The 14,794-nt window shown below is 34.0% G+C and overlaps 1 protein-coding gene across 11 annotated transcripts in view; it reads left to right on the forward strand.

The window, feature by feature from the left end:
- Positions 1–1,208: 1,208 nt before the first annotated feature.
- Piezo (piezo type mechanosensitive ion channel component) overlaps positions 1,209–14,794 on the forward strand; it is a 28,472-nt gene continuing 14,886 nt past the window's right edge. For 5 of the 11 annotated variants that reach the window (XM_069125055.1, XM_069125060.1, XM_069125066.1 and 2 more), the window contains exons 1-7: positions 1,209–1,608; positions 7,850–7,942; positions 11,027–11,242; positions 11,340–11,572; positions 12,100–12,531; positions 13,407–13,559; positions 14,544–14,655. In XM_069125055.1, the coding sequence (XP_068981156.1) occupies positions 7,879–7,942; positions 11,027–11,242; positions 11,340–11,572; positions 12,100–12,531; positions 13,407–13,559; positions 14,544–14,655 (1,210 nt within the window). In that variant the 5' untranslated portion in view covers positions 1,209–1,608; positions 7,850–7,878. Of the gene's footprint in view, positions 1,609–7,849; positions 7,943–11,026; positions 11,243–11,339; positions 11,573–12,099; positions 12,532–13,406; positions 13,560–14,082; positions 14,131–14,543; positions 14,656–14,794 lie in introns of all 11 variants that reach the window. The other 6 variants (XM_069125061.1, XM_069125063.1, XM_069125064.1 and 3 more) reach the window with 4 other exon arrangements.

Below are 14,794 nucleotides of genomic sequence, written 5' to 3' on the forward strand. Positions count from 1 at the left end.
CTGAACTATGGTCTAAAGTAAGTCTATTGTTAGCTCCATTCATCTTCCACGATTTTCTATCCTTACCTAAAACCTGCACCATGATCCTAACTTCCTACTAATATCTAAGCAAAATAATAAGATCAAAATTAAGATACGAATTGAAGTTAACGTTCTACCATCGCTGTGTTTCTCTTACAATCTCGCTTTCTTATCCAATACCTCCATCGTCCTTCTGCGTTTCTGTTAACATCAGAAGACAATCACAGAAGCTAAAGTAACTATAGATCAAAATTGGTATTTTACTCTCTGTATCCTTGTTGCAAAATTTATGCTTCTTGCCTAAAAGCTCTATTGCAGTTCTATATCTCTGATCACTTCAGCGATCTTCAGCTGGATTACATATTTAGAAGAGGTGACAGAGATGTTTTATAGTCTCTCGTTTTATAGTCTTTCTTGTCTAAATTAAAGCTGGATTAGAAGAGGATCAAGGATGGAATAAAGTAGAATTTGTTTACGAACAAAAATATTCATACGTCTACGAGCTATGTAAAATATTAATTAATTCAGTTGGATTAATATTTGCGAAGAAACATATATTTCTGTAATACATAATAATCAAATTGCTAATATTTATGCAATTCCATATTTTTATACATATTATAAGTAAAGAAACAGGGTTTGAATAAAAATTTGTTTTATCCGCTGCATATTATAATAAATAGTTTATTTCAGATATTTTGCGTATTTTAACACAAACGTCCACAGTCTAATAATAATAGATAATATATCTTGATAATCTCATACCGCGCGAGACGCGCACAAATTCCTAAACTAAAATTTCTTCGGCGATTGCGAACGTAAAATTCGCAAACCAACCTTTGAACCCGGCGATTAAAAATTTCAGTAGAAATTAATTTCAATCTAAACGTAACGCAAGCCAAACTAAGGTAAAGAACAAATAATATCTGTGATAATTATCGAACGATCGATATCTTGTTTTCTGAATTAACTCAAGTAAAAGATCTCCTGTAAAGTACAATATTTAAAAATTAAAGAACTTGCTTACTCCATAGAAGAAAAAGAAAAGTTCGCAAACGTGTTCACGACGCAACAATTGCTCGAAGATACCCCAGATATTCGAAGTTGTTCAAACTACGCTACTGCGAGGGAAATGACGCAAAGGAGGTACGCAGGCGCGGATGGTCGACGCCAGAAACGGGCGTAGAAAGGTAGCTCAGTGAGTGTCGAGCCGGCGTTGATCGCCGTTCGTCACCGAATACGTATCAGTGACCCGACACCAACGAATGCGTCACAACTACTTCTTCGAAACGCCTCATGGGCGTTTAACCTAAATCCACACCGTTTTGGTGAAAATAAAAACATTATATCTATATATATATATATATAGATATATCAACGTATATAGAATCAAGTGCATGTTACTGATATCATCGTCAATGAGAAAAAGTTGACAGAAAAAGTGTGACAGCGTGTGATTTCGCGCGTGCTGAAGCCGGAAGGCGTATGTATGTTGCTCTCCTGGAAGTTCGATCGACGGGAAGACAGCTGGGAGAGAAATCGTGCAGAGGGATGCTTTGAAATACCGGCAGAGTGGTTTCATTCAAGGTGAGCCTGTTTCTCCACGGTTCCTTTCTTGTGCCTTGCTATTCACCGATTGCAGTCAGCTGACTGGCGTTTCAGTGTGCTTGTTGGTGGATGTGTGTGTTGATATACACGTATTCCGGGAGTAAAGTCATGGCTGTATGGTATGTTCAACTCGCTGAAAATATATTAAAGGGAAGAAAGCATGGCTATAAGTGCGTGGACGGTGACAGGGTACTTTGGAACGAATTTTTGGAACACGGAATGCTTTGAAAAGTAAATTGATTAGAGCTTAGTGGATTTGAAACGTGGTCGAAGTTACACGAGAGTTAAGAAAGGGGACTGATACGTATGAACTGTTCATTGTGTCAGGAAGAAAATTGGAGTATTACGTGTTTTCGAGTCCTTATTGGAAAATTGTCTGTGTAAATTTTCGAACATGACGAATTGGTAATCATTTTAATAGGAAATAGCAAATATTTCGTAATTTATAGATTGGAGAATACGTAGAGGTGTTTACAGTAGCTACAGACGATATTTGTATATTATCGTATTTGTTTATATCGTTCACATAGTATAGTAGTTAATCAGTTTCAATTACATTGAATTGAAAGTTCGTATCATTTAGTGTTTTCATATAACTACAGAAATTTGATACTATGAAAATGAAATGATAAAAGGACGTTTCAAAATTTTGCAAATACTTTTTAGAGTCACTGTATATGAGCGGAAAGTAGATGTTAAAGAATGGATAAATCAGGTGCTACGACGACTCACTGCTGTTATGTTTAGCTTCAACAAAAATTCTTTTAAATAATCTGACCATTCTTTCTTTATTCAAACAAACAAATCTTGAAACTTAACATTCCTTACATTTCTTCGAGACCAAAAGCGTTTATTACGTCAGAATTCCGTCGTATCCAGAAGTTCTCCGTTTCTTACTGAATTTAATAAAAATTCCAAAAAATAAGATACGTTGTGTGTAACGCGAGACACGAGGAACCTGACCGTTCCACGCGGTTGAAACGTGAATCGTTCGTAAAGCAGTCGATGTTTCACTGGTTTGCGATTTGCCAGAGATACGGGTACGCTGGAAGATCGTAACAAGCGTTCACGAAACACGTGCATCGATCTGTTTATTCCAAAGCATAGTTCCAAACTAGGAATAGGAGAACATAGCAGCGAGAGTAAATATTTCGATCGATTGATAATAATTATTCGTACTGACGACTGTTTCAAATCACGATAAGGATGAATCATATCGTACGCGATCTATTTGTTCCTTCCTGTCTTCCTAGCGAATTTACATTCGTCCTTGTCGATGTAACCGATAATGAGTACTGTCATCAACTCGAAATTACAGACAATTACAGTGTCAACCATGTGTTTTTCACGCGGCTTAACGTTATATAGGGATTGGAAAATAATTTGCGAAACAGATTAACTTGCATTTTCCTCTGTGACCTCTCTTCATTTCCAAACTGTGAATATTCAGATTAAAAAGTTTTCCTCTTCTTTAAAAAGTTGTTCTATTAAAATTGAATCTTCTATTTGTGGAACATAAACGCCGAAATTAAGAAGAAATTTTTCTTCATAAGATTAATATAAAAAAAATTACGTCGTCCGTTAAATTGGAGATAAAAAGAAATTAATTTTATTCCTCTGAAATTCGTCTAGAAAATTTCCTAATATAATAATGATAGGAAAATAACGATAGTGTAACAGAAGAACTAAAAAATCATTGTTAATTTAAAATGAAATAGAATTAATAAAAAAAAATAACGCAAATTTAGATAAGACGTTTAGGCATTGTTTAAACGATGTCGTTACTTATCAAATTATCAAGAAATTCGACGCGAATTATATGTATTCTGAAAGCGTAACGAGCATCGTGCACTCCCTTAATCAAGACCTTTCATATCGCGTGTGGCACGCATCTACGCAGAAGTTGCTGCACGCAATGTGCACGCGTTTCTTTGTAAAAGGGTGTCCAAGGAGCGTAATAAAGTTTAACGGTTGCGAATCAAAACCCGAGTTTCTTTTAAACGACAGACAAGTAATTATTCTAAGAAGACTCCGTACGCGTTGTGTGGTCGTTTATTACATTTTTTAATGTATCCTTGATGTTTCATGAGAAATTTTTAATACTCGTTAATACGTATTTTGCATTAATTTAGATGAGTAGCATTTAATGAAATAGGGGCGATAGTTTTCCTTTTTTCGTTTCCTTATCGTGTTTAGAAGTTAATGAATGTTTCTATGAAGAGAGAACAACAGTTGACACGTGTGTTCATTCAGAGACGATTCAGCCTGTCCATTGTAACAGAATGCTGTGAGTTTTCAATAAAAGCTGAGTAAGTCTCACTCCTAGAATACTGAGAGCTAAAATTATCGAGATACCACGATGCTTTTGTCATCGATATTGATTCGTAGTTTACTGACGAATACTAATTCTGCGATTGCAGTAACTTTCTTACAACTAACACCTTTATATCAATCAGCATTTTATTTTAACAAAATTAAAACAGCTACTTCGGTAATATAAATTAAATAATTTTAGTACGATACAAATACTTTAACAAAATTAAATTAATTTTGTATTAAAATTTAAGTTGCACAATTTTAGTGCAGTCTGTGAATTTGACACGGAACTCTTGCTAATATCGTATCACCGTATTATCTATTTGCCAACTGGCAATCAGTATGATGGCCATTCGCGATCCATGTGATTGCTGTCAGAAAAATTTGAAAGCAAACATGTAACTCTAGGATCTAGAGATTATTTTGAACCGGATAGTAGCGTGTTTGATGATTACGAACAATAAAACACAGCTCTTTTGTACAATTGAATTAATACGTAAACTGCGCATTTTTATGAAACTTCGTATTTTGATGAATCTGATTTTAAAAAGTGCGACTTAAATAGATTATTCCATCCATTAAATATTCCAATGAACGCTCTACTTTCCATATTTTATATAACAAGTACAGCTATCATTTCATTTGTGTAGCATTTCTCGAACCGGTTTAGTAAGGACAAAACGACACGCGACTGATTAAAATACAGTTTCACGTGCCGAGTCGCTTAAAGTAACATAAATGTACTTAATGCATAGCGACAGGTGATCGTTCACTTGAACTCCCAGACAACAGGTCCCTCGAATTTCATGTACGTTTTAAGTGATATTTATTTTCTTCTCTTACATTGCTTAATCATGAATGAAGCAGATTAGTTATTCATTCAGATAGAATTACTAACAGTTTGCCTCGTAATATTGAGTCATGCTCATGATAAAGAAAAGATCGTATTTTTGACAAAGTTTCGTTTGAATTCTATCCGTAATTTCTCTGTTCTCTGTTCAATCTGTAATGCATATGAAGTATCCGATTTTATTGATTTATATTTTATTGTTAGAATAAATATTAAGTAAATGTTAAAAAGATCAAAATTATATGCATAAGGGAAAATTGTCAGTTTTAGAATGATATACAATGATACATTTATAGAAACAAAAATACTTATCGAAAAAAGAAAAGATTTAAAAAATTGATGCAACAAAATCGTACAATGTTTTTCAATATCTTGCGCCTAACATAAAAATCCCAAGCTAATAGATTGAAGTTTCATAAACTGCGGAATATATGAATTATCTTTTCATGTTTCGTCAATAATATTTGTAGAATATATCTCTTCAAACATTCACATAGTCGTATCATCGACTGATTACCCTGCTGAAACCCCGTTTATAAAACTGGGTATATTGCTTCGCCTTTTCTTGATATTTCGCGATAATTCTCTATAAAAACAAACATATATATACCGTTACACAAATTGTACAATTTAGCTACATTTTTAACTTGTCAAAAACAACCATGCACGAAGCAAAGTAATTCACCGCGGAGGAATTCGAATTTGTCTGAACGTAAACAGGAAACTCTGAACCTTCTATTTCTCAATTTTATTTTAAAATTAGTTGCACGGAAATGATATAACATCTATTGTTTCAGCATTTATTTTGCGAACAGGTGTAGGTTGCTGCGGTTACATAATAATTTTATTTCGATCGTAAACACGATCAATGATATAGCATGTCAATAACAAATTTTCGTATAGAGTTACGGCCGTAAATTTTAAAACGGTATACTTCCATTTCGTCCTATCTTTCTACAATCGCGTGGGCCCTTTATCTAGACCAAACGATAAAACCTTGCCCATGCATCCATCTGTTGGAGCACTTCAAGGTATCGAGAGGCTACCTATAGTCTGAGATAAATGCAAATGAATAATCAAGGTGACTGGTATCAGCAGTATGGACGGAAAATTTAAGATCGCTAAATTTTCAAGAACTCTACGTGTTACTTTTTCATTAATGAGCCTTTCAAGAAACCTGCCTCTTTCGATCATTGAAAGAATTATATTAATGGTTTGACAGGGGAATATCTGGAATTTGGCAGGACAATTTCTGGATGAATTGAGAAAACTGCTTCGGAAGTTTCAATTGCATTGTTCTTTTCGTGTTTACACAGAAAGTAAATATTTCGTGATAATTCGACTATTTGACAAAGAAATACGCTCAATATCCCTTATGGCACTAAATAATTTTTGCTTAGACAAATTTCTCACTTCATATTCTAAAAGCAATTAAAGGCGATATTTTAAAGAGAATTCTTATCAATATTGTATAATATAACTAGGTAGCAGTGTTTATTTATAGTCCTGTTTTCTTTCTTTTCTATACTCTTACACCCAATATTACTAAAAAACTCTTTTAAATATGTCGCTTTTAAAATACAAAATAAGAAATCTATCTGATTGGGAACTATCGTATACCATTGTATATACATTTAGATATATATAGATATGTAGCCTTTTTTCTCGGAAAAATGTCCCCATCTTTACATTTATTACTAAATACCATTAATTTTGTTATCACTGGTCGGACGATAGCAAGGCCGATTCCGAAAACGTGTAGACGCACCTTTTATGGGACGAGCATAGTCCAGCCCCGTATAATTGCTTGATAATTAAGTTGGGCGTGCCAGTTTTTACCGAAAAACGAACAAGCCGAAAGGTCTTTTAATTCTCAGAACCATTCTACCTGATAATTTTAAGTTCATAATTTCCTCCTTAACTTTGTTCCCGTTTTCATCGATCCTGAATAAACATGCAACTATTTCTACAAACGCGGTCGAAAAAAAGCTTAACGATGCAGGTGCATGAAAGTTGAAAGGATTTTTTGAAGAAATATTCTGTTATTTTCTCTTTTTCCAACGTTTCATTTATTCAGAATGACAAATAAGACGTTAAATCGATCATAGATCGTAAGATTCCACAAGATATATATAATTCTGGTGATCGTCCAAAAACGTGTAATGAGTGGCTAGCCTTTTTGAACGAGAAACCAAGTGTGTCACCATTGTGAAATCTTAGACGGAAGCAGGAAATGGGTGCAGATGGTGTATAGCGTACACGTTACACACTAGATACATTGGTTACATGGTTCGGGTATTATTAATGCTTGGCATATTAGCAATTTTTCATAAAAATAATCACCATGATATAAAAATAGATTAAACGAAAATATTTCTTTGAAATTTATGACGTGCCGACTACACTTGGTATTTTTATCTAACTGATTTTTTATTAATATTCATTCACATATGTATAACCTTACAGATGTATCGTACTGATATTTTATTTATTAAAAATAAATATTTATTTATTAATGCTTTCTGCAATTGAAGATATTCAAACGTTCAAGTTTCGAGAATTCTTTAGATTGTGATTGATGCAATAAAAATTGAAATTCTCAGTAGTAACTGGCCTGTGATAAAAATTAACCCACGTATAACTGTAATTTAATAAAGCACATAGCGCACAAATAGAAAGTGTCCTTTCGATCAAACCAAATTGACCTCGTTCCGTCAGTGGTTCATTAATTGACAAATCGTGTCAAGAAATGTCAGAAGAAATGTACTGTACGGTTTTACGAAAAATCTACGCCAAAGAATACAATGTAACGGTAAGTAGTAAAATTCTACAGACCGTAAATTCTGAAGGGGTCAGCTCGGTTGTAAAAACGAAGGCTGAGCGTAAGAACGGTAGAATCGCGTCTCATGGTAAAACGAGGTTAAAGGTATCCGACTGCGGCAGTGTCGTATCGATTCTAGTCGAGCTGACATTGCCGTTCTGAAATCTCGAGATGTTGACAGCGTACACGGTGGATAATTTTACAAGCAACCTTCTTCTCTTTGTGTGTTTCAGGGTGAAAGGCCATCCGAGCAAATCAAGGCATGTCCAAGTATTGGCTGAACGTGGCCCTCCTCAGGGTTGTGCTGCCGCTTGTCTTGACAGGATGTGAGTGTCGACATTACACCGTTCTTTTATTAATTTCAAATATTTTATGATCACACTATCGAAAATAATTCGAAGAAATTTAAGGGAAACATGTAATTTCTAAAAAAGAATTGTGGAAATCGAATGATTGCAATATTTGTATCGGATCTTTAAAATACTGGAAATTAGCAAAATGAAAGTTTTATGAATGGAGTATATGAACTATTAAATATTGAAAAAATAAAGAATCATTTCGAGTAAATAAAATATTAAATATTCATATTCTCTTGAATGTTTGGAAATTGATTTGTACTTCTAAATGCAATATTTTATTGCACTTTGAATTGTTCATTTATGATATGATAATCTAATTATTTTAGTTACAGTACGTGTTGATAGAAAAATTGACATAAACTGATATAAAGTATTCTACTTTCATTCATAATGTTTCCGAAGATTTAACGCAATATTACGATAGGAAAATATTGTTAGAATTTTTACAGACATGTTAGAGAATTAATTTATCGCGTGTAAAATATCGAATGATTCTTCTTCTTTTGTACCAAAAATTAGAAATGTAAAAAGAAGATACGTCGACTCTACATAAAAGAACAAGTTCTGGAGTGTACCCAAAATTTGAAAAATCCGTGAATTTTTATTTAACTAATTATATGAAGGAGAACGTCTCAATGACATCATCGAGTTAAAATAGCTGTGATTTGTAATCGACTAGTGACCTTAGGTTGTATCCGATCCTGGGCGAATGGATCGTGAGAAACTGGAAACACGGTATAAATTTCAATCTAGAAATAGACAAATAAGCGAATGAGAATCTAAGAAATTCATAATCCTTTCTCTCCTTTTTCGTAATTCATTTCAATCCGTGATCGATGACATATCTATTATTAAAATCGATACACAATAAAATTATTATTTCAATTAATGTTGCAGAATTAATTATTCTTTCAATCATTTATTAGATGCTTAATTTACTTTATTAGAAAATGTAATATAAATTTACTGACGGATACATCGTATGGAAGAGTTCGCATGTTGACCGTTCTATTACTGTGGCTAGCTTAATAGCATCATTAATTATCAGAATGTTATCAACATGCCACATTGCCACATATGCTAGATCGTTCCATGGTACGTAACAGTATGCCGTATATAATGTTGATGAATTCCAATTCTTTCTAAATAAACAAAAATATCCCTCACATAACGCCAATTGATTCTTTATGATTGTCAATAATTTCGAGACAACAACAAATTACGCCGACTGAGAACGTTGAAATGAACGCTATAAGAATACGAATGACGCAACTTGTCGTTCTCACGTCTGATAAAATGAAAAACGAGTGTTTTCGACGATGGACGGAAATACAACCGGCACTTATATACCGTATCATTTGAGAAAGCTCCTTAGAATGCCAGAGTGACATGGTCGGAACACGTTTTTAGTCTCGAGTTATAATTAGAAGCACAATTTCGTTCAATAACCACGTGAACCGTATTATCAATTTTCTCCAATCGAGGAAAAAGGAGTCGCAAATAAACTTTCGTCATAGCAGGAAGCTTCATAGATGAAAGGCAATTCTAATGCACTTGAGTGAAACCTTTTTATCGTAAATATAATTTCGAGAGACTACTTTGATCTTCTGGCCTCAATCAGGCGGCAAAAAAACAACTGAGAAATTACGACGCTGAGTGTAACGTTGTTATCGCTAGAATTATCATCTTTCACAAGTTGGTTAGAATAATTAGTTGTCTGTGGTTTCTATTATTAACGATGTTCTGTTGAAAAAAAAAAAAGAAAAAACACACGCATGTTACGATACTCTTGCACGGGGAAATAGGAACGTTGTATAATTCTGACGATTCTTCGTAATCGTTTGCAATTAATTTCTTATCTCTTATTTCAATCTTTTCGATCCTTAAAAAGGACCCGGTATTTTCGAATGAACGAATCGAAGATGCAAATCCTTAGAAATTATAGTACAACAATATTGAAATAGAGAGAATGGTGTATACTCGAGTTTACTTGGCAGCTGGTCAAACTTTTCGTTTGCGCATACGACGAAGAGAAAATAGTAAGCAGAATGTACTTTACAAATAGAAAGTGCTTTCATAAAGTTGGTACGTGAATTGGAGCAAATTGGAATGAGTTTCGAGGATTATCTCCCCGAGAAATTTTCTTCAAATAAACCGACCAGGTTTTCGAGAATCATAAGCTGCTTCTTTCAAGACGCTCACGAAGAAATTAATTGCTTTTCACGCTTCCTGATGAAGCGAATGTAATTAACGTTCCGACAGTACCAATCCAATCCGATTTAATTACCCGTACATATGTTTGTCCTCTTTTACGAACCATGATCCATACATAATAAGTTTTGAAATATCGTTTAGAGCGATGGCTATCTTATTCGTGCATGCAAATTAGTAGAATTCCTCGTATGATACAGGGGGTGTAAAATGTCATTCGTGGTAGAATTTCATCTTTGAAGTCCCCAGGTTGAAATTGACCTTTCTTTTACCCCATTTCATTTCTTCTCATACCAACGAAATGAACTGCATTTCTACGCGTGACGAATATCAGCCGGAAAAATGTCGCGGAATGAATGTATCGTACAATGTCATTTACATTGTAATTTACAAGTATGTGACGGTTGTTCGTATCTTTCTAAATATAATTTAAAAATTTGGCATCTATGTACTGAATATCATGGCAAAAACTTTACTTTAAACATTTTATTATATTTTTGCATATTATGTAGAGTTGCGAGAGTATAATATACGAATAGATACTTCTAAATTTAATCGAAATTAGTGTTTACTATGAATGTTATACTATCTTTGTTGCATAGTTAATGCCATACATTCTTTGAATATCTATTACAGTCTATGAATATTTCATTCCACGGTATATTAATATTAAGTTGGGAATATAGTCACATGCTCGCCACCGAGTATATTGTATTTTTGCATTTTTTAATTTCTCATAAACGCACAAATATTCGTACTATGTATATTATTAAACTGATAATAAATAAAATATTAAAATAGAATAATATTATTAAAATTTGCAATTCTTGAATTAAACAGGTATAATATGGCGACCTGTAGGATTGTCTCTGGTTTACTTGGCTCTGATGCTATACTCGCCCCATGTGCCGGTACCAGACGCGAAGACAATGGCTGGCCACACAGGGCACTATTTAAAAACTTGCATCGGCCTGTCTTTTCTCACAGCAGTCAGCCAACTCACTTTTCACATAGTTCTATTAGCTCTACCTACTTATGGTCACTTCCTTCACAATTGTACGTAACTATGTCCGATAAAGAGAAGTTTGAACTATATCTATTCTGACTTGATTATAGTTTGGATTGAGAAAATCTTTTGTTAAACTATTTCTAGGCGAATCAATGGAAATGATCTTCAGGCACATAGGTTTTGTAAGACTAGATAGCGCTTCTGCCTGGGAGATCTTCTTCTGGTTGACGCCAGAGTTAATCGTCTTACCCACTAGTATAATGGTGTATCTCATATGTCGGTTTCTATCACGAAAGAACGTTACCGACGAGGAAGATGATGCATCGTTACATCGAAACGCTGAGGCTGCGAAGAAAAGCGCCGACAGCACCGCCAAGGTATTATTCGACGAAACAAACATATTTTTCAAATAAATCAACTTTATTCGATTTTATAACATACCATTCGTCAATATTTCATGAATTATCAATGTACAAGGTAATCAAATAATATTAGATCAGCTAATTCGTAATCTTACATTAAAAAATTTTCCAGAGAAATTTTATGGATATAAGTATGTACATCGGTGCATTTTAAGAAATTTCTTGTGACTTCTGCATTATATACCTTTTCATATAGAGTACCAACAAAATTTTGGAATCACTTTTTGAATCACTTGCTAATTTTATTATTAATTCGAGATTAGAAATACAATTTTGTTACCAACGAATTTTCTATGTTAGCACAATTCTAAACTACTTTTTCTTAATATTCTAAGGTATCCATAGAACATGTAGTAATCCCAAACTTTTGACCAGCAATTTTCATTTTCACTCCTTTGATGCTAATTTTACACTTGGCTTGATAATTCCATCGCTGAATTATTAAAACGGAACCTCGAGCTAATGTCACTTTCCATGTTTAGATCATCAACTTCCTAGGACGAATCGGGACCTACGTAGTTCTAGCGTCATTGTGCATCACAGCAGCCCTGAAACCATCAGTTGAAGGTGGTTTCTATTTCCTCGTCTTCCTGGGAGCCGCAACTTGGTGGGCATGTAACAAAGAGCTCCGAAAGGGCTTTGCTATATTATGCAGGATTGTGATGGTCGTTGTGATTCTTCACATCCTGGCTTTGCTCAGCTACCAGAATCAAGTGCCTCAGGAGCTAATACCTGTAAATAGCACCTGGCAACGTTATTTCGCATTATCTCCAGTTTATCAAACGAATTGCACTGACCCAAGAGACGTGGAGTACACGACCGATGCTGATTGGTTAATTTATGGCTACTTCTTAAGGCTATTTTGGCTTTATTACGTTTTGGCGTTGCAGTCACAGTTCTTGAGCAAAAAGCCGGTGAGTTTATTTGTTAGTGCATCCCTATTTCGCTAATGAAGAACACGTACAGTCAGTAATAAAGATGAAAGAGATATTTGGAACCTTAGAAATATAGTGGAATCTCGATTATCAGAACGCTGATTAATCTATCTACATGGATAATTGTCTGGTAGGCGATTTGAGATACTATGGGCATGTCTTATTAAATCGATTTTTAGTAATTCAAAAAAGTCAATATTTAACAGCTTCAAGATTAAATATATTTTAGGAAAATTTTCTTTATCGATTATTAATAATAATAGATAGTAATTTTAATTGAGAAAAGGTAGTATACAGTATGAATGAGCCAACGAAACGATCGATTATCGGAACACCGACTAATCAGAAGTTTAGTAGTACTTTGTGAGAGAGATTAGAAAAGAAAAATAGAAACTATATACAGAGTGATTAATTTGGATAATCAAGATTTTACTGTGCCATTAAACCAGATGTGAAATTTAGCGGAGGCTAATGAAAGCTTAAACGCGAAGATTATCAAGTAATTAAACGAAAGTAGCATTTTATCGATTGAAATTGTAATTAACTGGGTCAAGGAAATCAACTAGAAGATCCAACTGGGAATATTGTTGAATACCATGTCTTGGATACTTGGGTATCCGAAAGTGATGGACATAAAATATAATTAAGAAATTAAGCATGAATCATGTTAATGATGCACGATGTGTGCAATGTGCCTGTTACTGACTCAATTAATTTTCATGCGGTTAAGGAGAACGATTAACCTCGATGTCGGCGAAATAACACGATCTAAGCTTCTACGACTCTATTTCCACTAATTCTTGATACTCACAAGTGTGTCTCTCTCTCTGTAACACACATGTCTTTCTTTGAAGAACGTTGCTTTTACTAACGAGGCGTTCCAGGCAAAGAAAGTGAAACGTTTGAGCGGAAAGCTGGAGAATCTGGACACTCCATTGTCCAGGCACGTTTCCATCAGGAGAAGAACTCCATCTCAGAGATGGCAATCAGCGCGACGAAAGGCTCGCGTAAGGATCTCATCCTGCATGAGTCGAATATTCTTTTCTGCTTCGATTCTTGCCTGTTTTTAGATTTTTTAATTAAATTCGATTGTACAGTTCATCATCGATTTTATTTCATATTTTACTCACATTTCATTTACATTTTATTTACATACATATATGCCAGTCACACATGTACATATATATGTACTTGCCAGTGTAAGTATTATTTTGTTCTATCACCAACTTGTTATGACAAAAGAGAATGTTCGTATCATTATAAAATGTAGTATTCATGGAATGAAATTAATAATTTTCATTTCTTTTTCATTTTTTCTCTCTTTGATTGACGAAGGTGATGAGAATCTTTCAAGGAGGCGGTATACCATTTTATGTTAATGTATTTTTGTTGAATTGACTGCCCGTCTCCCTTCAAACGACTGCCGTGTTTTTATTTGCTGTCGCCTTCCAGATTTGCGGTTGTTCTTTAACGCTGAGCAAATTCCTTTTCCGTTTGGATGCCGCTATGTTTAGTTTGCCATTGTTTTAGAAGCCGATCATTAATTCGTCGTCCCTACCTGTCGACGAGCGCACACCCGTACGTATAATAATTAAGTTTGCACGTTTGATTATCATAGCAATTACTTTTGTTTACTTATATCATCACGATCACTCTTATTTATCTGGTCAATTTGACTTCACATACTTGCGCACAATTTTTTATATTTTCCTTTTTTTGTTTTTATTCAAATAATCGACGCACTTTATGGATTCTTATTGTAGCTATTGTGGTGAAGGTAAATTTATTTCACTTATACGTAGCATGCATGTGTACGCTTGACAAACAAAATTTTACTCTACAAAGCATATATTATACATTTATTAACATAGATTATTTAGTAAGTTAGAATAGAAATTAAAATTATACAAGAAATAGAGAGAACGCTGTGTAGGAACATTTAGGAGTTTTTGTAATATATAGAGAATAGTAGTGTTAATTTTTACTGATAGTTGATGCGATTTGGATCTGGGAGAACGGGGCTACTGCAAGATTCGACCGGAAGTGTCATTGTCCAGGATGGTCATCAGGATGACAACATTCAGATGCAAAGTCTCAGTGAAGGTTTGTTTAAAGCATGATGTTTTTATGCATTTGTAGAAGATTCAGAGATATGTATATATATTATGATTTCGAATTGTGTTATATATATTATACATTAATAATAAAATATAACGGATAAATATAAGAATATAAATTTGCA

This window comes from Bombus flavifrons, chromosome 12 (assembly GCF_040668555.2).
Source record: "Bombus flavifrons isolate JBK064 chromosome 12, iyBomFlav1_principal, whole genome shotgun sequence".
Classification (NCBI taxonomy): Eukaryota; Metazoa; Arthropoda; class Insecta; order Hymenoptera; family Apidae; genus Bombus; species Bombus flavifrons.